The sequence below is a fragment of the Strongylocentrotus purpuratus genome, unplaced genomic scaffold, assembly GCF_000002235.5.
Source record: "Strongylocentrotus purpuratus isolate Spur 01 unplaced genomic scaffold, Spur_5.0 spur5_scaffold_10, whole genome shotgun sequence".
Classification (NCBI taxonomy): Eukaryota; Metazoa; Echinodermata; class Echinoidea; order Camarodonta; family Strongylocentrotidae; genus Strongylocentrotus; species Strongylocentrotus purpuratus.
Window position 1 is genome coordinate 25141259 of NW_022145595.1, and position 25711 is coordinate 25166969.

General features: G+C 37.0%; 2 protein-coding genes across 6 annotated transcripts in view; both read left to right on the forward strand.

Moving 5' to 3' along the window:
• Window positions 1-18176, forward strand: part of LOC100891013 (zinc finger protein 271) — a 106387-nt gene extending 88211 nt beyond the window's left edge. For 4 of the 5 annotated variants that reach the window (XM_030979871.1, XM_030979872.1, XM_030979873.1 and 1 more), the window contains one exon: window positions 11963-13993. In XM_030979871.1, the coding sequence (XP_030835731.1) occupies window positions 11963-13692 (1730 nt within the window). In that variant the 3' untranslated portion in view covers window positions 13693-13993. Of the gene's footprint in view, window positions 1-11962; window positions 13994-17277 lie in introns of those variants that run through there. The other variant, XM_030979874.1, reaches the window with a different exon arrangement.
• Window positions 18177-18228: 52 nt separating this feature from the next.
• LOC105441299 (zinc finger protein Xfin-like) lies at window positions 18229-23356 on the forward strand. The gene has a single exon (XM_030979876.1). The coding sequence runs from the start codon at window positions 18255-18257 to the stop codon at window positions 20589-20591; it is 2337 nt and encodes a 778-aa protein (XP_030835736.1). The 5' UTR covers window positions 18229-18254; the 3' UTR covers window positions 20592-23356.
• Window positions 23357-25711: the final 2355 nt, after the last annotated feature.

A 25711-nucleotide genomic window follows, 5' to 3' on the forward strand; every position in this document is an offset into this window, starting at 1 on the left:
AAATGGGTACCCTGAGCAAAAGTTGCTGTGGTTGAAGTGGCATATGTGTGCACTTGAATCAGCCATTGAATCTAATGCCCAGAGTATCAATATTAAATGACAATGTTAAGTACTTGTGTACTTAAATAGAAACTTAATATTAAGCACTACTATTTCAGGTATCTAGAGGAAAGTTTATTTCATAGCCTTGTTAGAATATATAGGAGGAGAAAGCAGGGAATAAAGGCCATTTGAACTTCTCAATTCAGTAATCAAATTTCTCAAAAAATGTCCTCTTACTAGCCTTCTACATTGAAGAAGCGCTTTATGCTGTGTTTGTTGGGTTTAGGGGCTAGAAGTCTTTTCAAAAGGATCTTTTTATAGCAATTTTCGGGTTTTGATAAAATGTCCTGATTAGTGTTGCTATTACATGTGTAAGACTATGTTGATGCAGGGACTTGATAGTATATATTTTCGGTGTCATGAACGTAGATTTTCAGCGTCATGAATCCATGTAGCAAACATTTGTGTACCCTGAATTTATCACAAAACTTCAGGAGGGGGGCATTACAACACATGGCATACTTGAGGATTTCATTTTTGCAAGCTAAATGTACCCCCCAATTTTTGTCCAATTTCAACTATTCTAATTTTAGTTCTGTTTGTTTAAAGTAATGCTTGCATTTCCATTATTTAGTGAAACAAATTTGTTTCATCAAATTATGGGAATGCAAGCATTACTTTAAATAAACAGAACCCTCAAAAATATTATAATAATCAAATTACAACGGCAATGAGTAATATATTTAGCATTATTAAACAGAACTTTTTTTTTTATTCCTGGCTCATTTTTGCTGATTGAGGTGTCATTATTATTATTATTATTATTATTATTATTTATTCGACCATAAAAACACATTCAGCATGTACAGTGTATATAGGTGTATACAGAGTGAAATAGGAAAAATACAAAGTAAGATAAAGAAGGAATAGCATGTGGGTCAGGGTGCACAAAAGCGAAATTCTTCCCTGTTGCCCGGGGGCATGTGCACCCTCACATGCCATTCCGAGACATAATAAAATATATTGCAAGGTTCACATTATATAAGTATACAAAATAATTACAAACAATCATTCAGAAAATCATGATTAAATTAAATTTCGATAAATGCATTGAGGATATGAAGCTGCAATGAATAGAGTGCTTTAAGATTTGTATGCAGAAAAAACTTAAAACTTAAAATAACCAGAACACAATTAACATAAATCGTCATTATTCAATTGATCCAACGGTGTCTCATTCAAAGAAATTCTAATTAAAAAGAAAAAAGAAGAGATGTGTAACTGTTCAAGGTAAATCTGACCAGCAATTTCTTGTATATAACAAAAATATACATATGAATAGAGCGTAAATATTGTTTTGGGCTATACAATCAAGGAAATTATAAAACGTCATGTACCACAAAAATGTACAATTTTTGCAGAAATTAAAGGTGCAATAAGCATTAGGATTGATAATCATTCACAAAATATTGAGTAGGGCCTATGGTGTTATCATTTAAGAAGAGTGGCATAATGTGGATATGAAGCTATCAATGTGGACCATTGTTCCAGGTTCAATTAATATAATCATTGTATCATTGAAAGAAAAAAAAAAAAAAAAAATTAAACAAGTAACATTCTGAATCCAGTGTTTCAATAAGTTCTTGGATATTGATAAACAATGATTATTAAAGAAAAGGAGGAATCCCCCACTCTCAGTGAGGAAGCCCCTCTCAGTTTGAAAATTAGTTAGAATCGAGAAGGGACCGCTTCATAGAGAGTAGAAAGGATGAAAGTGAGGAGACCACCGATGCATCCCTAACCTCTAACGGTAATTCATCCCATACCCGAGGAAATCTCCGGGAAGCGGACAGGAACAGGGCCTGTGTTCGTGATTGCTGATGAATGAAGGACAGTGTAAAGAGGCGTCTCTTGCTAATGGCTATGTTTTCTATTAGTGTTTCACAGTCACAACAAAAGTACAGACATTTGAAGGTAAATGAACATAAAAGATAATCTCTACGAGCTGACAAGGTAGACCAGTTGAGAACCCTTAACCTTTCTTCATACGGCATTTCTCCTCTTCTCTGTTTAAGAGCAACGCGCGTTGCTATACGTTGGATTCTTTCTAATTGTTGTGTTTGTTTTAGGGTATTGGGATGCCATGCAGGGATGCCATATTCAAGTATTGGCAGTACCAAGGCCTTGTAGAGGGCAAATATAGCAGAGGTGGACGAACCACGGGCTACAACTCTTATAAACCCAAGAAGACGACTCGCGCGTGCAGTAATTGCATCAACCTGAATGTTCCAAGAGAGGTTTGAACCTATTACAATACCAAGATATTTGTAAGAAGTGACAGAAGAAAGCAGTGTGTCACCCAGGGTATAGACGGCATTTTGGATGTTCCGCTTCCTAGTTATATGCATCACTTTCGTTTTGGATGGATTGAATGACATGCCATTTGTAATTGTCCATTGATGGAGTGAGTCTAAGTCATGTTGCAATTGCATTTCATCATCGTGTGAACGAATTGTACGAAACAGTAACATATCGTCAGCAAAAAGAAAAAGATCGGAGGAAACATCAGAGATAACATTGTTGACAAATAGATTAAAAAGTAGCGGTCCAATTACACTACCCTGGGGCACACCAGAAGGGACATTACTCCAAGAAGAGAGAGAACCCAGGAACATTACTCTTTGGAGCCGATTTGATAGAAAGGAACGTACCCACTTCCATATGTTACCACGAATATTGTACTGGGTTGCTAACTTGGATAGGAGGATATTGTGAGGCATTCTATCAAAAGCCTTTGACATGTCAAGAAAAATTGCATCAATGTGTGGAGGGCGTGGTTTGTCTAGTGAGGCTGCCCAATTATGTACCAAGTTTACAAGTTGTGTTACACAATTTTTACCTTTAGTGAATTTATGTTGGTGTTTACTCATCAGACCGTATAACCCTACATGTTCCTGTATGCAGTTGACTACAAGTTTCTCTAGAACTTTACATAACACAGAAGTAAGGGCTACTGGGCGGTAGTTAGAGACCAACGACCTATCACCATTCTTGAATACAGGAGTAATATGGGATTTTCTCCATGAAGAAGGAACTTTACCACAACTCAGAGATGCATTGAACAGAATTGACAAGGGATGTGAAATTTCAGAAGCTACTTTAGAGAGAACATTTGGTGAAATACCGTCTGGCCCAGGAGATTTATTTACAGGTAATCTGGAGAGAGCTGAGCTGACATCTGTATCAGATACTGTTAAACGATTAAGTTCAGTGATAGGCAAGGTGCACTCAGGAGCTTCAGTAGGTAGAGTAGAAGGAGGGGAAAAAACTGAAGAGAAATGAGAATTGAAAGCTGCAGCTATATCATCTGGTTGAGTAAACTGTGCTTCATTATACTTAAATTTAGGAGGAGGTAGTGATTGTTTACGACTACGTACAAATGACCAAAAACTCTTCCTGTTGTCTTTACGTGCAAATAACGTGTTAACATAAGTCCAGTAAGCTTTCCTTGTGAGGGTTTTCACCTGATTCCTAATAGTTTTGTATGTAACCCAGTCAGTAGAAGCTTTAGTTCTTTTAACGTTTCTGAACAGACAGTGTTTCTTAGAAATAAGTTTCTTGAGTTCAGCTGTGATCCATGGTGAGCATTTGGATTTACGCTTAGATGATTGTGGAATCGATTCTTTAATTGCTGCATTAAAAAGATCTAAGAATAGTTCAGAACTTTCTTCAACATTACAAGGGTCTAGAAATGAGTTCCAGGGAATGAGATGAAGAAGAGTCCGCAGGTGGTCAAAGTCTCCCTTGTTGACATGTAGGAAAGACCGGAGAACAGAAGGCATTGGAGCGGGCTGCGATGAGCGAAGACGAACGCAAACAGCCAAATGGTCCGATTCCACAGGATTGGCCATAGTATGAACATTTGTTATGGCATGGTCACGATTGGTCAATACTAAGTCTATGAGTGACCCTGAATAGACATTCGTAGCGGTCAGACGAGTAGGAGAAGCTACCATTTGAGTGAGATCGAAGTCATTCATGAAAGATGACAAATGGGTCCGGTTGTTTGAAAGAACATTAGGGGACATGTCGACGTTGAGGTCCCCTAGGAGAAGAAGCCCATCGTAGTCATCGGGTTTCACAGAATCCAGCTCAGCTTGTAGCAACTCCCAATATGATGCGTTGCTGTTTGGAGGCCTATACAGAACGCCAATAAGCCACGAGTCAGAGCCATTCTTGAACGTGGCCCAGATTAATTCTAAGGTGTCGTTGTGGATGCTCTTCCGGTCGGGTTTCAGATGCCGATGGAGTGCCAGCAGAACACCCCCTCCTCGTCGATTATCAGCGCGATCACGTCGAAAAACAAGGTATTCATTCGGAAACCCCAGTGACGCATCATAAATATCTTCAGTAAGCCATGTCTCGTTTATACAAATGATATCTGGTTTGGTGGTGCATATATATGACTCAAGTTCAGGTATCTTTGAACGCAAACTTCTTGCATTAAGTAAAGTACAACTCAGAAGTTTGCTTGTCGTGGGGGGGGGGGGGGGGTGGATCAGGGGCAGTGACTAGTGTGGTGTGGCAGAAAGGGCAGAAAGGGCAGAAAATGTACTTTCTAGAAATGGGATTTTCTCTTTAAAATTCAGAAACCGCCTGCCAAATGACTTTTTGGTACCCTCTCTTCAAATTGTTTTTAATTAGTCGTGCATGAAATATGCATCATATGAGTTGCATCAAATGAAAGAGGAGGATCTAAGCTTTACAAAAATGTGTCATTTATTAATTACAATTGTTATTATAAAATATTGATAATTCTGGGTTTCGTTTTTTCTGGGACGAACTGTATAGACATACAGGAAATATAATTTTCTAAGACATGTAACAAATTTCTTTCAAAAACAAAGAAAACAAAGAAAAAATAATTATATTCCTTAAAATAAAAGTAAAATGTCCCATAAGAGATTTGTCATTGTGCAGTGTAAGATTACTTTTAAATTGCATCACCCAAGTAAGATAATTCAGTTACATTGTTTTAGTACAAATCAAGGCTTTGATTCAAGTTTTGTCAAATCCTGTTCAGGGTGCTACAAGAATTTTTTTCACCACTTGCCCTGTCGGGCAAGTGGGTTTTCAATTTACTTGCCCAAACAATATTTCCACTTGCCCAAAACTTTAAAGCGAAAAAGGACTCGAGGTTAAAGCATTTATTATCTCGTAATGATAAGTTAGTGTTTTAGATAGCAAATTAATGCACATACATGTACAGTGTAACTGTACTGAATAATAACCTAATATGTCAAAGAAAATGGTCAACAAAGGATGGTTGAAGGTCATTTGGAAACGTAGGCTAATTTTCAGCTGTTAATAATTTGGGTCAACTCTTCCATCAAGAAACGTCATGTAAATAATGGGTAATCAACTATTTTAAATAAAGTACGGACATTTTTATTTCATCATTCACTGCTATAAATATCATGCCAAAATTTGTAAATTCTTACTAAATAATAATATTGAAGATATTTTACGATAAATCTCGGATAAGTATGCGAAAACTAGACTAAACAACGTGGCTACAACTCTTATAAACCCAAGAAGACGACTCGCGCGTGCAGTAATTGCATCAACCTGAATGTTCCAAGAGAGGTTTGAACCTATTACAATACCAAGATATTTGTAAGAAGTGACAGAAGAAAGCAGTGTGTCACCCAGGGTATAGACGGCATTTTGGATGTTCCGCTTCCTAGTTATATGCATCACTTTCGTTTTGGATGGATTGAATGACATGCCATTTGTAATTGTCCATTGATGGAGTGAGTCTAAGTCATGTTGCAATTGCATTTCATCATCGTGTGAACGAATTGTACGAAACAGTAACATATCGTCAGCAAAAAGAAAAAGATCGGAGGAAACATCAGAGATAACATTGTTGACAAATAGATTAAAAAGTAGCGGTCCAATTACACTACCCTGGGGCACACCAGAAGGGACATTACTCCAAGAAGAGAGAGAACCCAGGAACATTACTCTTTGGAGCCGATTTGATAGAAAGGAACGTACCCACTTCCATATGTTACCACGAATATTGTACTGGGTTGCTAACTTGGATAGGAGGATATTGTGAGGCATTCTATCAAAAGCCTTTGACATGTCAAGAAAAATTGCATCAATGTGTGGAGGGCGTGGTTTGTCTAGTGAGGCTGCCCAATTATGTACCAAGTTTACAAGTTGTGTTACACAATTTTTACCTTTAGTGAATTTATGTTGGTGTTTACTCATCAGACCGTATAACCCTACATGTTCCTGTATGCAGTTGACTACAAGTTTCTCTAGAACTTTACATAACACAGAAGTAAGGGCTACTGGGCGGTAGTTAGAGACCAACGACCTATCACCATTCTTGAATACAGGAGTAATATGGGATTTTCTCCATGAAGAAGGAACTTTACCACAACTCAGAGATGCATTGAACAGAATTGACAAGGGATGTGAAATTTCAGAAGCTACTTTAGAGAGAACATTTGGTGAAATACCGTCTGGCCCAGGAGATTTATTTACAGGTAATCTGGAGAGAGCTGAGCTGACATCTGTATCAGATACTGTTAAACGATTAAGTTCAGTGATAGGCAAGGTGCACTCAGGAGCTTCAGTAGGTAGAGTAGAAGGAGGGGAAAAAACTGAAGAGAAATGAGAATTGAAAGCTGCAGCTATATCATCTGGTTGAGTAAACTGTGCTTCATTATACTTAAATTTAGGAGGAGGTAGTGATTGTTTACGACTACGTACAAATGACCAAAAACTCTTCCTGTTGTCTTTACGTGCAAATAACGTGTTAACATAAGTCCAGTAAGCTTTCCTTGTGAGGGTTTTCACCTGATTCCTAATAGTTTTGTATGTAACCCAGTCAGTAGAAGCTTTAGTTCTTTTAACGTTTCTGAACAGACAGTGTTTCTTAGAAATAAGTTTCTTGAGTTCAGCTGTGATCCATGGTGAGCATTTGGATTTACGCTTAGATGATTGTGGAATCGATTCTTTAATTGCTGCATTAAAAAGATCTAAGAATAGTTCAAAACTTTCTTCAACATTACAAGGGTCTAGAAATGAGTTCCAGGGAATGAGATGAAGAAGAGTCCGCAGGTGGTCAAAGTCTCCCTTGTTGACATGTAGGAAAGACCGGAGAACAGAAGGCATTGGAGCGGGCTGCGATGAGCGAAGACGAACGCAAACAGCCAAATGGTCCGATTCCACAGGATTGGCCATAGTATGAACATTTGTTATGGCATGGTCACGATTGGTCAATACTAAGTCTATGAGTGACCCTGAATAGACATTCGTAGCGGTCAGACGAGTAGGAGAAGCTACCATTTGAGTGAGATCGAAGTCATTCATGAAAGATGACAAATGGGTCCGGTTGTTTGAAAGAACATTAGGGGACATGTCGACGTTGAGGTCCCCTAGGAGAAGAAGCCCATCGTAGTCATCGGGTTTCACAGAATCCAGCTCAGCTTGTAGCAACTCCCAATATGATGCGTTGCTGTTTGGAGGCCTATACAGAACGCCAATAAGCCACGAGTCAGAGCCATTCTTGAACGTGGCCCAGATTAATTCTAAGGTGTCGTTGTGGATGCTCTTCCGGTCGGGTTTCAGATGCCGATGGAGTGCCAGCAGAACACCCCCTCCTCGTCGATTATCAGCGCGATCACGTCGAAAAACAAGGTATTCATTCGGAAACCCCAGTGACGCATCATAAATATCTTCAGTAAGCCATGTCTCGTTTATACAAATGATATCTGGTTTGGTGGTGCATATATATGACTCAAGTTCAGGTATCTTTGAACGCAAACTTCTTGCATTAAGTAAAGTACAACTCAGAAGTTTGCTTGTCGTGGGGGGGGGGGGTGGATCAGGGGCAGTGACTAGTGTGGTGTGGCAGAAAGGGCAGAAAGGGCAGAAAATGTACTTTCTAGAAATGGGATTTTCTCTTTAAAATTCAGAAACCGCCTGCCAAATGACTTTTTGGTACCCTCTCTTCAAATTGTTTTTAATTAGTCGTGCATGAAATATGCATCATATGAGTTGCATCAAATGAAAGAGGAGGATCTAAGCTTTACAAAAATGTGTCATTTATTAATTACAATTGTTATTATAAAATATTGATAATTCTGGGTTTCGTTTTTTCTGGGACGAACTGTATAGACATACAGGAAATATAATTTTCTAAGACATGTAACAAATTTCTTTCAAAAACAAAGAAAACAAAGAAAAAATAATTATATTCCTTAAAATAAAAGTAAAATGTCCCATAAGAGATTTGTCATTGTGCAGTGTAAGATTACTTTTAAATTGCATCACCCAAGTAAGATAATTCAGTTACATTGTTTTAGTACAAATCAAGGCTTTGATTCAAGTTTTGTCAAATCCTGTTCAGGGTGCTACAAGAATTTTTTTCACCACTTGCCCTGTCGGGCAAGTGGGTTTTCAATTTACTTGCCCAAACAATATTTCCACTTGCCCAAAACTTTAAAGCGAAAAAGGACTCGAGGTTAAAGCATTTATTATCTCGTAATGATAAGTTAGTGTTTTAGATAGCAAATTAATGCACATACATGTACAGTGTAACTGTACTGAATAATAACCTAATATGTCAAAGAAAATGGTCAACAAAGGATGGTTGAAGGTCATTTGGAAACGTAGGCTAATTTTCAGCTGTTAATAATTTGGGTCAACTCTTCCATCAAGAAACGTCATGTAAATAATGGGTAATCAACTATTTTAAATAAAGTACGGACATTTTTATTTCATCATTCACTGCTATAAATATCATGCCAAAATTTGTAAATTCTTACTAAATAATAATATTGAAGATATTTTACGATAAATCTCGGATAAGTATGCGAAAACTAGACTAAACAACGTCGCTAAAACCATGAAAACAAAACAACAACGGCTTATATTCTGGGGGTCTCGATACTATTATCAAAATGACTCGCTCGGTCGGATCTTGAGACCGCAGTAATAAATTGAAAACGAGACAAAAACATTCATCTGATTTATATGAGCAGCGAGTTTTAAATAATATGTTCACAATCATTAACAGTCATTATGAATAAATATCAAACATTTGACTTTTTGTACTTACTAGAAAATCCCTGTTGTTTATTCCATTCCGATTCGCACGTGTTCATTTCCCTAGAATAATGACGTCATATTTGGCGTGATTCAACCAATCGGCAATCAGAGAATAGCAAAGGCCTGTCGGTGCGGCCTGCAGAGCTAGAGAGAGAGAGCGCGAATAAGCTCGCAGCTGGTACGATCGCGCTAGCTGTCTCTAGCTAGCTCACGGCCGGCCGTGCGTGGAGGCGGAGCGGCATTCATGGCTTGAAGTGTCACTGTTGCATGCGCGCTGAGCTAGCTGAGCTGGCTAGCTGTCTGTGAAGTTTTTTCGAAATCGGAACGATCGCTTTTTTGCTTCTGGATTTTGACGACGGGTAAGAAGTTGACGGGTGAATGGTAGAGTTCTTGGACACTAGGAAATTACTGTAAAAGTATCACTTGCCCGAATCGGGCAAGTGATAATTTGATTTACTTGCCCGACGGCTCAATTTGGTTGCCCCGGGACGTCGGGCAAGCGGGTTTGTCGCGCCCTGCTGTTTGGGGTGCTTGTTTAATACAAAAATTCTTCCGTCTGAAGACCATAGGCCCTGAACTCTGCCTTTTTTGAGAGTCTGTATGCTCCTTAAAGCAATTTCCTGTATTTTTGGTTAGGTTTTCTTGGATTGTTGTTCCTGAGTTCTTTAATTTCCTTCTATTTTGTAACAACTCTTGTCTCTTGCGATATGATTTGAGCTTAACTCATGTAATTTGATGATCACCTTGACGTGATGCTGAAGTAGGGTCGCCAACTCGATGGTTATGGTCTATATCTTGCTCCTTAAGATCAACTTAAATTCGCTTGCCTACTTCACAACCTAGAGTATTGGTATTTTATAGCACCTTGAGTAAGTAGTTAGAAAAGTGCGCTTTATTAATATTTATTATTATTATTATTATTATTTTCTCCATGCTTTGCTTTGAGACTGAAGATTCTTTTGCAGCTTTGCGAGAATACTGCTCTAAGCTGTTTAACTTAATTGGTGTTCCGGGTTTACAATTTTGTTTAGGCTTGTATTCAGTTCACTTTGAAGATGTTTGATGGCTGTCTCCCTCTCATTCACCTTCATCTCGACATCCATTTTGGCCTTCTCTGATGCAAGTTCATCATAAACTTCAGTTATTCTAATATCTTGCTTTCTGAGATCACTTTCAATAGTTGTGAAGCGTTGATCATGATGATAAGTCTCTACGAAACGTCATCAAGCTTATTTGAGATTTCATCTAGTTTGCTACTCACATTGTTGAGAGTGTTTCATTGAAGTACTTACTGTCTAGGAGCTCTTGTAGTATCGTGAGATACTTCCTTGTCGATTTGACTATGTAAAGATACCATAGAAAAGGAATAGAACGAGCAGATTGAAACCCACAAATCTGAGTGCTAACCAATTATATTAGTCATCATTAATGTCATCAAACATTACAGCTATCACTGTCTGTTTGGGAGGCATGGTAGTACTACTATCTAGCCTAGCCCTAGAGTCAACACTAATTACCGCATCATTGCGATCACAATTATCACAAGGGTATTAGTATTCAATGCAGGTACGCAGTTCACTAAACCATACATCAAAGTTCAAGTATGGCACCGTAGTAGATTATCTCGAAAATCCAACATTATCTATCAACAGTTTGCACAAGAATGGTAGCTCAATTCAATATTATCAATTTATAAGTGTTACCATTCTGTATTCAGCATCCATTAATTTCTTATATTAGAACACATTTCGCAGTTCTCTTTCTCCTTATTTAATAGCAATATTTTCTCATAGACAGCCTGTAGAAAGTAATTGTATGTGTGCATAGCTGGTGACGTAGCAAAAATCCACACAAGTTAAAAATAAATCACAACACAAAAAGTGTACATGTACCGTATGTCAACAAAGATGTGGTACATTGGAATTAATTACCGCATGTTTCTGTTGCAAAACATTCTTATTTTTTGGATGTCTGCACAACTGTTTAAATCAAGGCTTAGGGTAAACTTGGTAAAGACTAATATCAACTAAACTGCTGGCAAGTTCCCAAGTTATATAAGGGACAACAAATGCTTAAAGGGATTGGGTATCTTTGTCTCAGATTCTAAACAAAATCTTGGATTTAGTTCATACTGCAATCATAATTTTAAACCTTTATGTCAGTCAGGAATCCCATGACGTTTACAAGCCTTTCACCCATCTGATTATTAAGATATTCATGATTAAAGTCGTAATTTCAAAAACCATTTTCCCAATGTTTTTTATAACACTACAGTCTGTTGGGGAAAATGAATATAGTAAAACCAGTCACTCAAAGATTTTTACTTTTTTGAGGCACTTCATGATTATTTTGAAGCCAATTTTTTTTTAGGGCTTCAATGTAACACCATATCACAGACACTAACAACACATAGGGCCATGCATCTCAGATTTTGCAGTGTTCAACAATGCCTTTAAGTCAAATTTACTTGCACTTACACAGAAATCAAAGGTCATCCAATTAGATGCATTTTGCTTGGTCCCATCATGGTCAATTTGGGTAAACGTCAAATTTTCTTTGACTTACGGACAAATGGAAGATTTCATTGCATCTTGTCAAAATTGACTTATGCAAAGTTCACTGCATTGAAGGTTTTAGACCATTACATGATAGTCTGCATCTAGTAGGCAGTCTGGATATGCCTGGTGATATCTCTTCATTTTACAGTGATTTAAATTTAAATGTTAACCCTTAACATAATAAGTAGATCTTCTATTTAATAGGAAAGTAATTACTTTCTTTTCCTCCCCAGATTTGGACAATGGACAGGACAAGATACACTCACTAATGGCAGCATGCACTGGAGAGAAGGCCCATCTGTGTTTACATTGCAGTAAAACATTTACTGATGAGAACTGGGGTAAAAATCCTTATAAATGTTCCCATTGTGATAAGGTTTTTTCTTGCCAAGGTAATCTTACTACCCATTCAAGACTGCAAATTGGAGAAAAGCCTTATCGATGTCCCTATTGTGATAGAGGATTTTCTGAAAAGAATAATCTTACAAGGCACCTTAAAACACATACAGGAGAGAAACCCTTTAAGTGTTCCCGGTGTGATAAGCAATTCTCTCAAAAGACTAAGCTTACTATGCACCTTAGAACACATACAGAAGAGAAACCCTTTATGTGTTCCCAGTGTGATAAGGTATTTTCTCACAGATGTAGACTTAGGACCCATTCAAGAACACACAGTGGTGAAAAGCCGCATAAGTGTTCCCAGTGTGGTAAGAGATTTTCTCATAAAGGTAATCTTGTTATTCATTTAAGAACACACAGTGGAGAAAAGCCTTATAAATGTTCCCATTGTGATGAGGGATTTGCTCATAAAAGTTCTCTTACTACCCATTCAAGAATGCACACTGGAGAAAAGCCTTTTCGATGTCCCTATTGTGACAAAGGATTTTCTCAAAAAAATGAACTTACCAGCCACCTTAGTACACATACAGGAGAGAAACCCTTTAAGTGTTCCCAGTGTGATAAGGGATTTTCTCACAGAAGTAGACTTAGGACCCATTCAAGAACACACAGTGGTGAAAAGCCACATACGTGTTCCAATTGTGGTAAAGGATTCTCTCACAGAAGTAACCTTAAAACCCATTTGAGAACACACAGTGGTGAAAAGCCTTATAAGTGTTCCCAGTGTGGTAAGACATTTTCTCACAGAAGTAACCTTGGGACCCATTCAAGAACACACAGTGGTGAAAGGCCGCATAAGTGTTCCCATTGTGGTAAAGGATTCTCTCAAAAGACTAAGCTTACTATGCACCTTAGAACACATACAGGAGAGAAACCCTTTATGTGTTCCCAGTGTGATAAGGGATTTTCTTGTAAAAGTACTCTTATTATTCATATGAGAACGCACAGTGGCGAAAAGCCTTATAAATGTGCTCATTGTGATGAGGGATTTCCTCATAAAAGTTCTCTTAATATTCATATGAGAATACACAGTGGGGAAAAGCCTTATAAATGTTCCCATTGTGATAAGATTTTTGCTCACGAAAGTAACCTAAGAACCCATTCAAGAATGCACACTAGAGAAAAGTCTTTTCGATGTCCCTATTGTGATAAAGGATTTTCCGAAAAAAATGAGCTTACTAGCCACCTTGGTATACATACAGGAGAGAAACCGTTTGAGTGTTCCCAGTGTGATAAGGGTTTTTCTTGTAAAAGCACCCTTATAAATCATTTCAGAACACACAGTGGTGAAAAGCCGCATAAGTGTTCCCAGTGTGGTAAGAGATTTTCTTGTAAAAGCAACCTTAAAAGCCATTTGAGAACGCACAGTGGTGAAAAGCCGTATAAGTGTTCCCAGTGTGGTAAGAGATTTTCTCACAGAAGTAACCTTAAAAGCCATTCAAGAACACACAGTGGTGAAAGGCCGCATAAGTGTTCCCATTGTGGTAAGAGATTTTCTCAAAGATGTAACCTTAAAATCCATTTGAGAACACACACAGGAGAGAAACCTTTAAAGTGTTCCTAGTGTGATAAAGGATTTTCTTGTAAAAAGTACTCTTATTATTCATATGAGAACACACAGTGGTGAAACGCCTTATAAATGTTCCTATTGGTGTAAGGGATTTCCTCATAAAAGTACTCTTATTATTCATATGAGAACACACACTGCAGAAAAGCCTTTTGTGATGTCCCTTTCGTGATAAAGGATTTTGTCCAAAAAAATGAGCTTACTAGCCACCTTAGTACACATGCAGAAGAGAAACCCTTTAAAGGTAAAGACCAGTATTGGAAACGCCCCAATTTCAAAAAATGAAATGGAAGCTCTCATTACCAATCATGTGAAAGAATATGTTTTGACTAATACATACTAATACAATTTGCCGGGAAACTGCCTACTAATTCATATATTTGGTAAATTTGTTTCTCTCATGGTCTGTGAGAGATATAGGGTAGTCCCATATGTGTATAGTGCTTGTAACTTTACGAAGAATGGGCCAAATTTCTTATCATTTTGATGATTCCAGAACCTTGCAGATGCTAGATGCTAGATGATCAACCTTTTCTGATCGATTCCACAACGTTTCTTTCACAATGCAATCGCATGACCATAACTGGTCTTTACCTTTAAGTGTTCCCAGTGTGATAAGGGAATTTATCACAGAAGTAATCTTATGACCCATTCAAGAACACACAGTGGGGGAAAAGCCTTATTAATGTTACATCTGAAAACACACATTGGACCATTCCAATGTTCTAATGTTCTAGTGATAAAGAACTTTCTCAACAAATCAGTGTTACATTTCATTTAGTAATTAAGAAAACCGCAGTAATGATTTTTTTTCTCAATTTATAATTCATTGATTTGTAATTAAGAGATGAACTGCACACTTCTAATGGTGATATACATGTACTTGATTTTGAACATTGTATCTGACATACCATCAAAGAACTCACACATGGGAGAAAATCAGATAATATAACCCATTCTAGTAAAAGATAATAGAAAAAGCCTTATTAGCCATGTATTAAAATAGAAAAACCTTACTAATATTCCAATTGTGAAAATATTTTTAAAGAATCTGGTCTTGCGAAAGCTATATTCTAAGGAAAATTACACAAATGAGAAAAGCCTCCTGTTCCTGTTATGATCAGTTATTTATCAACAAACCAATCTTTTTATCCATCTGGGGATACAGTGTAGAAAATCTTAATCTACTCCTCTTCTTATGACATCACCTCCCCATTAGGCCTATGGTTTGAGGTATTGCTGTAACATCACGGATATCTCCAATTTTTTTTTTTGTTGTTTTTTTGGGCCGTGTGAAAAAGCGGGAAGGACTGCGAGGTGATTTAACTGAAGGCGCCGATTTGTACCTGTGAACTAGTCACAAATAATAGTAACAATGTCGTTTAAGAATAATGTGTAAGATCATTAATGTAAATTAAAAACAGTAGAGGACCTAGGATAGAACCTTGTGGTACACCATGTGTTAAACTTGGATGAATATATATTGAGATCTATTACAAAGATTACTTTCAAACCAAGATGACAGACAAATTGGAGTGTTGTTCTAGTTTCCAAGTGGTAAGTCATCACACCGATTACTGAGCTGGGAGACATTGCCAGGCATAGTGCCAGGTGGAGGGGCATAAATCGAAACCATATACTCTGTAATTGTGATTTACAAACTTTTATAATGCTTTATTCAACGTGGCTGATTGAATTTTGTATGAATGAATGAAACAATAGATTTAAATCGGAGGTATGAATTGTATTTAATTTTCACCACCTACCGCACTGTATACACACAAACAAATAATTTTTTTATTGCAGTTCTAGGTGGAGCTGATTTTTGTTTATAGGGGATATTTTCTCTTTTTCATTGTATTAATTAGGAGCTAAATTGGTTTATAAGGGTAACCATTTTCCCTGAAGGTCTAATATTACATGCTCAAATTTAAAAATCCTATTAACGTTGTAAACATTTTAGTAGGTCCTTCGTATATTTGAAAAACTTGATGAAAGAGCATTTTTACCATCTGTAAGTTGCATCAGCTGAAATCTGGTCACGTATTTGCTGTGTCCATGGATAATTACTTCCGCACTTACTGTGCTCGATGTAAGCATCCATCCAACATGGCTATGAAGAGAATGAACCACAAAATTGAACGGTAATTATAGACGTAATGACTGCTATGGGAGGGATAGTTGTTTTTAAAGGCTCAAGGGGAAGTTACATCCTGTTATCACCCCGAGGCGTGGAGAGGGCTGATGGCAGGATGAAATGTCCCCAAGAGCCTATAAAAACAAATATGCCTGGAATATTAAAGCAGTCATATCTTTTATATACCGAATTGACCCAAAAATCTACCAAGAATAATTCTTACCATATCCTTTTATTGAGTAAAGATTTGTTAAAACATCACAGAAAATCTGAGACACTGTCTGTTAATCTACGCTGGAAAGATGACTGAATCTTATATTCATTTGGGAATCGCAGACAAAAAGCGCTGTATGGTATTCACGCTCGCACAAACAAAACGTTAAAGATAAAGACCAGTTATGGTCTTGCGATTGCATTGTGAAAAAAACGTGGAATCGATCAGAAAAGGTTGATCTTCTAGCATATAAGTATTGGTGTGTATTTGCAAGGTTCTGGAATCATCAAAATGATAAGAAATTTGGCCCAGTCTTGGTAAAGTTACAAGCACTGTACACAGAAAGATGTATATGGGACTACGCACACGTGCGCGACACGTACGTTATATCTATCAGGTCCAAATAGATATAATAATTTACCATATATATCAATTAGTAGGTGGTTTCTCAGCAAAATATGTATCATCTCGTACTAGTCAAAACATATTCTTTCACATGATAGGTAATAAGAGCTTCCATTTCATTTTTTGAGAGGGGCCATTTCCAAAACTGGTCTTTACCTTTAACACGTAAACCAATGGGGATCGCAGCATGAGGGCATTTTTTAAAAGACTATTGACCGGAAGGCAGGTATGACGGCACTTTTTAAAAGACTATTGATTGGTAGGCGGGCATGGCTAAAATGACGACTCCAATTTCGACCAATCAGATGGCTAGATTTCTTAAGTGAGGTATATAAAATGCTTTATTCAATGGGGTTGATTAAATTTTTTATGAATGAATTGCAATTTATTTTCACCACCTACAGCACTGTATAAATAATTTTTTATTGCAGTTCTTTGAAAGGCTCTTCAAAGGGGAGCCGAGTTTGTTTTTAGGGGATATTTTCTCTTTTAAAGGAGCTAAACTGTTTTAAAAAGGGTAACCATTTTCTCAAAAGGTCTATTATTACAGGCTCTAATTAAAACAAGCCTATTAAGGTTGTAAACATTTGAGTAGGTCCTTCATATTTTTGAAAAACTTGATGACGGAGCATTTTTACCATCTGTAAGTTGCGTCAGCTGAAATCTGGTCATGTAATCGCTGTGTCCTCATTTTTGCAGCCTCCCTGAATACTTACTTCCACACTTACTACGCTCGCTGTAAGCATCCGTTCAACATGGCTACGAAGAGAAAATTAATTACAAAATTGTACAACAGAATCATGAATTATTTTCTTTTCCTCCCCAGAGTTGGACAATGGACAAGTCAAGGTACACTCACTTATAACAGCATGCAGTGGAGAGAGGTCCCATCTGTGTTTACATTGCAGTAAGACATTCACTGATGAGAACTGTGGTGAAGATTCGTATAAATGTTCCCATTGTGATAAGGTTTTTTCTTGCCAAGTTAATCTAACTACCCATTCAAGAACCCACAGAGGAGAACAGCCCTATCAGTGTCCCTCTTGTGATGAAAGATTTTCTAAAAAGACAAAGCTTACTAGGCACCTAAGACCACATACAGGAGAGAAACCCTTTCAGTGTTCCCAGTGTGATAAGGGATTTCCTCATCAAAGTGCTCTTATTAGGCATTTAAGAACGCACAGTGGAGAAAAGCCTCATCGGTGTTCCTATTGTGAGAGAGGATTTTCTCAAAAAAGTAATCTTACTCTTCACCTTAGAACACAAACAAGAGAGAAACCCTTTAAGTGTTCCCAGTGTGATAAGAGATTTCCTCATGTAAGTACTCTTATTAGGCATTTAGGAAAACACAGTGGAGAAAAGCCTCATCGATGTTCCTATTGTATTAAAAGATTCTCTGAAAAGACTGATCTTACTCTTCACCTTAAAACACATACAGGAGAGAAACCCTTTAAGTGTTCCCAGTGTGATAAGAGATTTCCTCATCTAAGAACTCTGATTAAGCATTTAGAAACACATGGAGAAAAGCCTCATCGATGTTCCTTTTGTAATAAAAGATTCTCTGAAAAGACTGATCTTTCTAGGCACCTCAGAACACATACAGTAGAGAAACCCATTAAGTGTTCCCAGTCTGATAAAGGAGGTACTCATCAAAGAACTCTGATTAGTCATTTAGGAACACATAGTACAGAAAAGCCACATTGATGTGCCCATTGTGATACAGGCTTTTCTCAAAAGAAAGAGCTTACTAGGCACCTCAAAACACATACAGGAGAGAAGCCCTTTAAGTGTTCCCAGTGTGATATGAGTTTTTCACAAAAAAATGCTCTAATCATTCATTTAAGAACACACACTGGAGAAAAGCCTCATCGATGTTCCTATTGTGATACAGGATTTTCTCAAAAGAGTAATCTAACTAGGCATCTTAGAACACATACAGGAGAGAAACCCTTCATGTGTTCCCGTTGTGGTAAGGGTTTTTCTTGCCAAAGTAATTTAGCAAATCATCTATGGACACATACAGGAGAGAAACCCTTTAAGTGTTCCCAGTGTGATAAGGGATTTCCTCATAAAAGAAATCTTGTCGTTCATTTAAGAACACACAGTAGAGAAAAGCCATATCGATGTTCTCATTGTGACACTGGATTTTCTCGAAAGAATGAGCTTATTAGCCACCTTAGAACACATACAGGAGAGAAACCCTTCATTTGTTCCCCGTGTGATAAGGGTTTTTCTCATAGAGGTGCTCTTATTATTCATTTAAGAACACACAGTGGAGAAACGCTTCATCAATGTTCCCATTGTGATTCTGTTTTTACTTGCCAAAGTATTCTAACTAGGCACCTCAGAACACATATAGTAGAGAAACCCTTTAAGTGTTCCCAGTGTGATATGAGTTTTTCACAAAAAAATGCTCTAATCATTCATTTAAGAACACACACTGGAGAAAAGCCTCATCGATGTTCCTATTGTGATACAGGATTTTCTCAAAAGAGTAATCTAACTAGGCACCTTAGAACACATACAGGAGAGAAACCCTTTATGTGTTCCCCTTGTGGTAAGGGTTTTTCTTGTCGACATAATTTAGCAAATCATCTATGGAGACATACAGGAGAGAAAGCCTTTAAGTGTTCCCATTGTGATAAAGGATTTCCTCATAAAAGAAATCTTGTCGTTCATTTAAGAACACACAGTACAGAAAAGCCACATCGATGTTCCTATTGTGACATTGGATTTTCTCGAAAGAATGAGCTTACTAGGCACCTTAGAACACATACAGGAGAGAAACCCTTTATGTGTTCCCAGTGTAATAAGGATTTTTGTCATAGAGGTGCTCTTAATATTCATTTAAGAACACACAGTGGAGATAAGCCTCATCGATGTTCCCGTTGTGGTAAGGGTTTTTCTTGCCAAGGTAATTTAGCAAATCATCTATGGACACATTCAGGAGAGAAACCTTTTAAGTGTTCCCAGTGTGATAAGGGATTTCCTCATAAAAGAAATTTTGTCGTTCATTTAAGGACACACAGTGGCGAAAAGCCCTATCTATGTTCCCGTTGTGGTAAGGGTTTTTCTTGCCAAGGTAATTTAGCAAATCATCTATGGACACATTCAGGAGAGAAACCTTTTAAGTGTTCCCAGTGTGATAAGGGATTTCCTCATAAAAGAAATTTTGTCGTTCATTTAAGAACACACAGTAGAGAAAAGTCATATCGATGTTCCTTTTGTGACACAGGATTTTCTCGAAAAAATGAGCTTACTAGGCACCGTAGAACACATACAGGAGAGAAACCCTTTAAGTGTTCCCAGTGTGATAAGGGATTTCCTCATGAAAGAAATCTTGTCGTTCATTTAAGAACACAAGGTAGAGAAAAGCCACATCAATGTTCTTATTGTGACATGGGATTTTCTCAAAAGAATAAGTTTACTAGGCACCTCAGAACACATACAGTAGAGAAACCCTTTAAGTGTTCCCAGTGTGATAAGGGTTTTTCATATAAAGTTGCTCTTATTATTCATTTAAGAACACACAGTGGAGAAAAACCTCATCGATGTTCCTATTGTGATACAGGATTTTCTCAAAAGAGTAATCTAACTAGGCACCTTAGAACACATACAGGAGAGAAACCTTTTAAGTGTTCATATTGTGGTAAAGGATTTTCTCAAAAGAATGAGCTTACTAGCCACCTTAGTACACATACAGAAGAGAAACCTTTTAAGTGTTCCCAGTGTGATAAGGGATTCTCTCAAAAGACTAATCTTACTGTGCACCTTATAGCACATACAAAAGAGAAACCCTTTAAGTGTTCCCAGTGTGATAAGGGATTTTCTCACAGATGTAGACTTAGGACCCATTCAAGAACACACAGTGGTGAAAAGCCACATAATTGTTCCCAGTGTGGTAAGGGATTTTCTCATAAAGTTGCTCTTATAATTCATTTAAGAACACACAGTGGAGAAAAACCTCATCGATGTTCCTATTGTGATACAGGATTTTCTCAAAAGAGTAATCTAACTAGGCACCTTAGAACACATACAGGAGAGAAACCCTTTAAGTGTTCCCAGTGTGATAAGGCATTTCGTGATAAAAGAACTCTTATTAGTCATTTAAAAACACACAGGATTTTCGCAAAAGAATAAGCTCACTAGACACTTTAGAACTCTGGTGTTCCCAGTGTGATAAGGGATTTCCTCATTAAAGAAATTGAACTAATCATTTAAATTGACTTGTTAATATTGTTGAAGGTTGATGAAGAAAAAAAATATGTGATTTTTGTATGAAATGTTACGTATAATATTCCTTTTGCTGTACATGCCTTCTAACATGTAAAAAATCCTCTTCTTTGAAGCCGTCACTGTGCAACACTCTCTTACAGTAAATAAGACCTAAAGCAGGCTTTTGAAAATCTTTCCATTCTTAAATGTTTAGAATAGTATAGAGAGCAAATTCATTGCTTTTGACGATTTTCATTCAACTAAAATTTTATTAAAATACAATAATGTATTTGGGAGAATTCTGGAATCAATCAGATAAGTTTCTTCCAATTGTTATCATTATTAAAAGTGGTCTGTTTTCACTCAAAACTTTCACATGTACAATTAATGATCATCTGAAAGTTTGAGTGAAAGTCAATACCTTAATGGCACCATTTTCTCTCATCTAAACAATGTAAGAAAGTCCCTTTAAAAACACATAGTGGAGATAAGCCGCATTGGTGTTCCTATTGTGATACAGGATTTTCTCAAAAAAATCAATCTTACTAGCCACAAAAGAGACTATTATATGTGTTATAAAAATGTATACAAATGTGAATTTTATTATTATAAAGCGCTTTTTTTAAATCTATAGTGAAAATCTTATTTCATAGCCTTGTTAGAACACATACTAGTTGGAGAAAGCAGGGAATAAGGCCATATCAAGTTCTCAATGCAATAATCAAATTCCTCAAAAATTTCCTGTTTACCACAATAAATCAACGTATCTACCTATTATTGCTTAGTCCTCCAGACAAGCAAGTCATCGAGAGAAAAAGTCACAATTGTGCATACCCCACCCCAAGACCTACGTTATACCCCTAGGATATTTTATTGACACTAAGATAGTCCGTTGACTCTTTATTCATAGTGGCCTTTGTTGCTACTCATTTATTATCTATTTGACGCTGTAAGGAAAGCTTGTCGATTCTTTTGAAGCATTGGAGCGAGACGTCCCTGGTCACATCGGCCATCAGTTAGAGCGAAAGCTCTAGCAGGGCCATGAAGCTCGCTTGGCCCCCCATATCTATGGGTAAGAAGCAGAAGAGCTTCTCGTCACACCGCACGTAAAGCTAAAGCTCTAGCAAGGCTGTGAAGTTTGTTTTGTCCCCTGTATCAAAGCAAGGGAGGCAGAGGAGCTCGAGCATCCAAGCTTCAGCTAGGTCGGGAGCTAAGGCGCGAAGGTGACCCCGGTTTCACGCCCACTTTGCTCAGGCTGAGCATAGGGACTTTTCGCAAACAACTACTGTTCTGCCGGGTTCAGCCCGTTTCGGCTGTGTCCATCCGCCGTGAGTAGTTTTCAGTCTATAAAGGGCTGGCGCCGAGAATACAAAGACTGCTAAAAAGCCGTGCTGCCTGGACCGGAACTGCCAGCCCTGTAGAAGCTAGCGTGGGCCTCACAGACCGTGCGTTGTTGCTTTGCAACAATCCGTGCCATCAGGCGCGCAGGTGACCCTCGTTGGAGAGGATGAATGTGTGCGCGTGTGGTGCGTACGTGACTAGGGATATAGCAATGGTTTTGGGGTGGGGTATGCACAATTGTGACTTTTTCTCTTGATGGCTTGCTTGTCTGGAGGACTAAGCAATAATAGGTAGATACATAGATTTATATAATAAATAATAAAATCAGTTCTGATTTAACTACTTACTTGCCTTCTACATTGAAGAAACACTTTATACTGTATTTGTTGGGTTTGGTTCTTTTGGAAAGGAACTTTCATAGCAGATTTCTGGATTTTAGAAAATGCCCCGATTAGTGTGCCTATTACATGTGTAAGACTATGTTCATGCATGCATATTTTCACCGTCAATAATGTAGATTTTCAGCATCATGAACAGAGTCATGAATCCATGTAGCAACAAATTTTGTATTCTGAATTTATCACAAAACTTCAGGAGGGGGGCATGACAACGCATGGCATGCTTGACATTGGTTTTCATTTTGCAAGCTATAAATTATGTACCCCCATTTTTTTTTTTTATACAAGTACTTACAAATAATCGATTTTAATTATTCTAATTTTGGGAAGAAGCCATAGGTATACATCTTTTCTCGTGTTCAGGTACGTGTATAATGTTTATTACCCAGGCAATCATGTAAAAGGATAGAACATGTATTTATTATTGTGTGTACAAATAAACGTGTGTGTTCGCTCTGGAAAATATAGTTCTTGATTGAATGATGTATATATTTAAAAAAAAAAAAAATTATCAGATTTTAAACAATTTTCTCATACTTTTATTTCTCTGCTCTCATTCAACTCATCTTGGGAGGACCAATATCCCTAATTGATCTCTGTTTCAGCTAGAGACTGTACACTCATGTTATGGTATTGTAAGCATACGGCACACTATAGGGTTTCACTATATAGCATCCTATGTTGGAATAAGTTGCATTAGCATTTGATATGAATATTAAATTATGTAAAATGTTATGATCGAGGCTCTGAATTGTGGTATATCACCTTTTTCATTCTATTAACCATCTCTTCCTGTCATCTTCTCATACATCTCATTTCATTTCATCCACTATATCATTTTGTGTATAAAGGCATAAGTTATTAAGTTTTATACAGAATTGCCATGCCTTCAAGCTGAGTTATGTGCCAATCCTTCTTCCTGATTATCATGTTAATATTATGATGTAAGTATTTGACTTTGACGATGTATCAATTATACAATTTGTTTACTATCACGATTATGTTGTTATAAGTTTGTAATGTTGGAAACAGACAATGAAGAGAAATTTACAAATCAAATAGAAATAAATAAATAAATTATTTGTAGAATAACATTTTCAGGATCTCGCAATCCTTTCTTTCGGAGGAAAGTCAAATCAGCTCTGAATCCTAGTGATGTCCAAACAATCATGCAACACTCTAAAAGATTATTTTTGTTTAAATGTCCATATATGATGTAATTGTGAATAATTGGAATATCCAATCACAGTGGAATCACTCATTCATTGTATGTGAGCCATTGACTGTTGTCCAGGCTTACAAGATCCTGATAATTCTTGTGTGAATGTTATGATGTCTATGGATTTCTAGGGGTATTTTTGTTCATGAGTAGTTTGTATGTCCAACCATTGGAGTAAAGCTGTACCTTGTTATTGTAACAAATTCTTTGTATTTAAGAAAATTGCCTTGTAATTATTTTGAAACTCATATTTTATCAGTTGTCTCGCTGCTATTAGGGGCTTTTCGTTTGTGTGGACGAGGACGGCGTTCACGTCCTCTAACGATGCAAATTGACGTCAGACACCCGTCCTGTTCACTACCTTATAACCCTTTTCGTTTTAAGTTGACACACGTTCTCTACACGATGACGTAATGGCCCCGCACGCGCTTATTCATTTTCTCCTTCTTTCACTTCTTATTTTGTTCTTCGTTTATTATTCTATTATACTCTCTCTATTTTTCTTATGATATTCTTTGTTTTTCCTTCTTCCATCTTCTCTTCTATCTTTCCATTGTCTATTCTTTATCATTTTCTCTTTCTGTCTTTCCTAATGTTATTGTTGTTGTTATCATTCTATCATTTTTCTTTCTATCTTTCCTCATAATTGCTTCTTCCTTCTATCATCTTCTCTTAAGTTATTCTTTGTTTCTATCATTCTATCACTTTCTCTTTTTGTATTTCCTTACGTTATTCTTTGATTTTTCCTTCTTTCACCTTCTCTTTCTGTCTTTCCTTATGTTATTCTTTGTTTTTTCCTTCTTTCACTTTCTCTTCAGTCTTTCCTTATGTTATTCTTTGTTTTTTCCCTTCTTTCACCTTCTCTTTCTGTCTTTCCTTATGTTATTCTTTGTTTTTTTCCTTCTTTCACCTTCTCTTTCTGTCTTTCCTTATGTTATTCTTTGTTTTTTCCTTCTTTCACCTTCTCTTTCTGTCTTTCCTTATGTTATTCTTTGTTTTTTCCTTCTTTCACCTTCTCTTTCTGTCTTTCCTTATGTTATTCTTTGTTTTTCACTTCTTTCACCTTCTCTTTCTGTCTTTCCTTATGTTATTCTTTGTTTTTTCCTTCTTTCACCTTCTCTTTCTGTCTTTCCTTATGTTATTCTTTGTTTTTTCCTTCTTTTACCTTCTCTTTCTGTCTTTCCTTATGTTATTTTTTGTTTTTTCCTTCTTTCACCTTCTCTTTCTGCCTTTCCTTATGTTATTCTTTGTTTTTTCCTTCTTACACTTTCTCTTCAGTCTTTCCTTATGTTATTCTTTGTTTTTTCCCTTCTTTCACCTTCTCTTTCTGTCTTCCCTTATGTTAGCCTTTGTTTTTTCCTTCTATCATCTTCTCTTATGTTATTCTTTGTTTTTATCATTCTATCACACTTTTTTTCTGTCTTTCCTTATGTTATTTTTTGTTTTTTAATCATTTTATCAATTTCTCTTTCTGTTTTCACTTTCTGATTTACGCTGCGATGTAGCAAGATGACGTCATTCTGACGACGGGTCACTAGTTTTCTGACGAACCTCAAATCATCGATGAACGGGTTCGCAAATGTGGCCTGACGACGCCAGACGACCCGACGCATGCGCAGATCGCGGAAATGACGTCACATATTAGACGTCGACTATGTCAACGTGACAAACGAAAACCCCCTAATGCCTCAGTCACACCTTTGCATATTTGGCTTGTATATTGCTGCATATTTTTGGCAAGCCGTTTTAAAAGAAAATGAAACATAATGAAAAAAGAAAAAAATATCCAGTATCACACAGACTAGTAGGAGTTATACTTAAGGTTACATTTAAATTCCATAAGGGATGAAAATCAAAATATTTTTTATTTTATCTTCTTACACTTCAAGTCAGTTCAATTCAGTAATACTTTGATTTGATTACATATTGCATTTAAAGTTCAAGACCAGTTTTGGAAACGCCCCCCTCTCAAAAAATGAAATGGAAGCTCTTATTACCAATTATGTGAAAGAATATGTTCTGACTAATACGTGATCATACAAATTTTGCCGAGAAACCGCCTACTAATTGATATATTTGGTAAATTA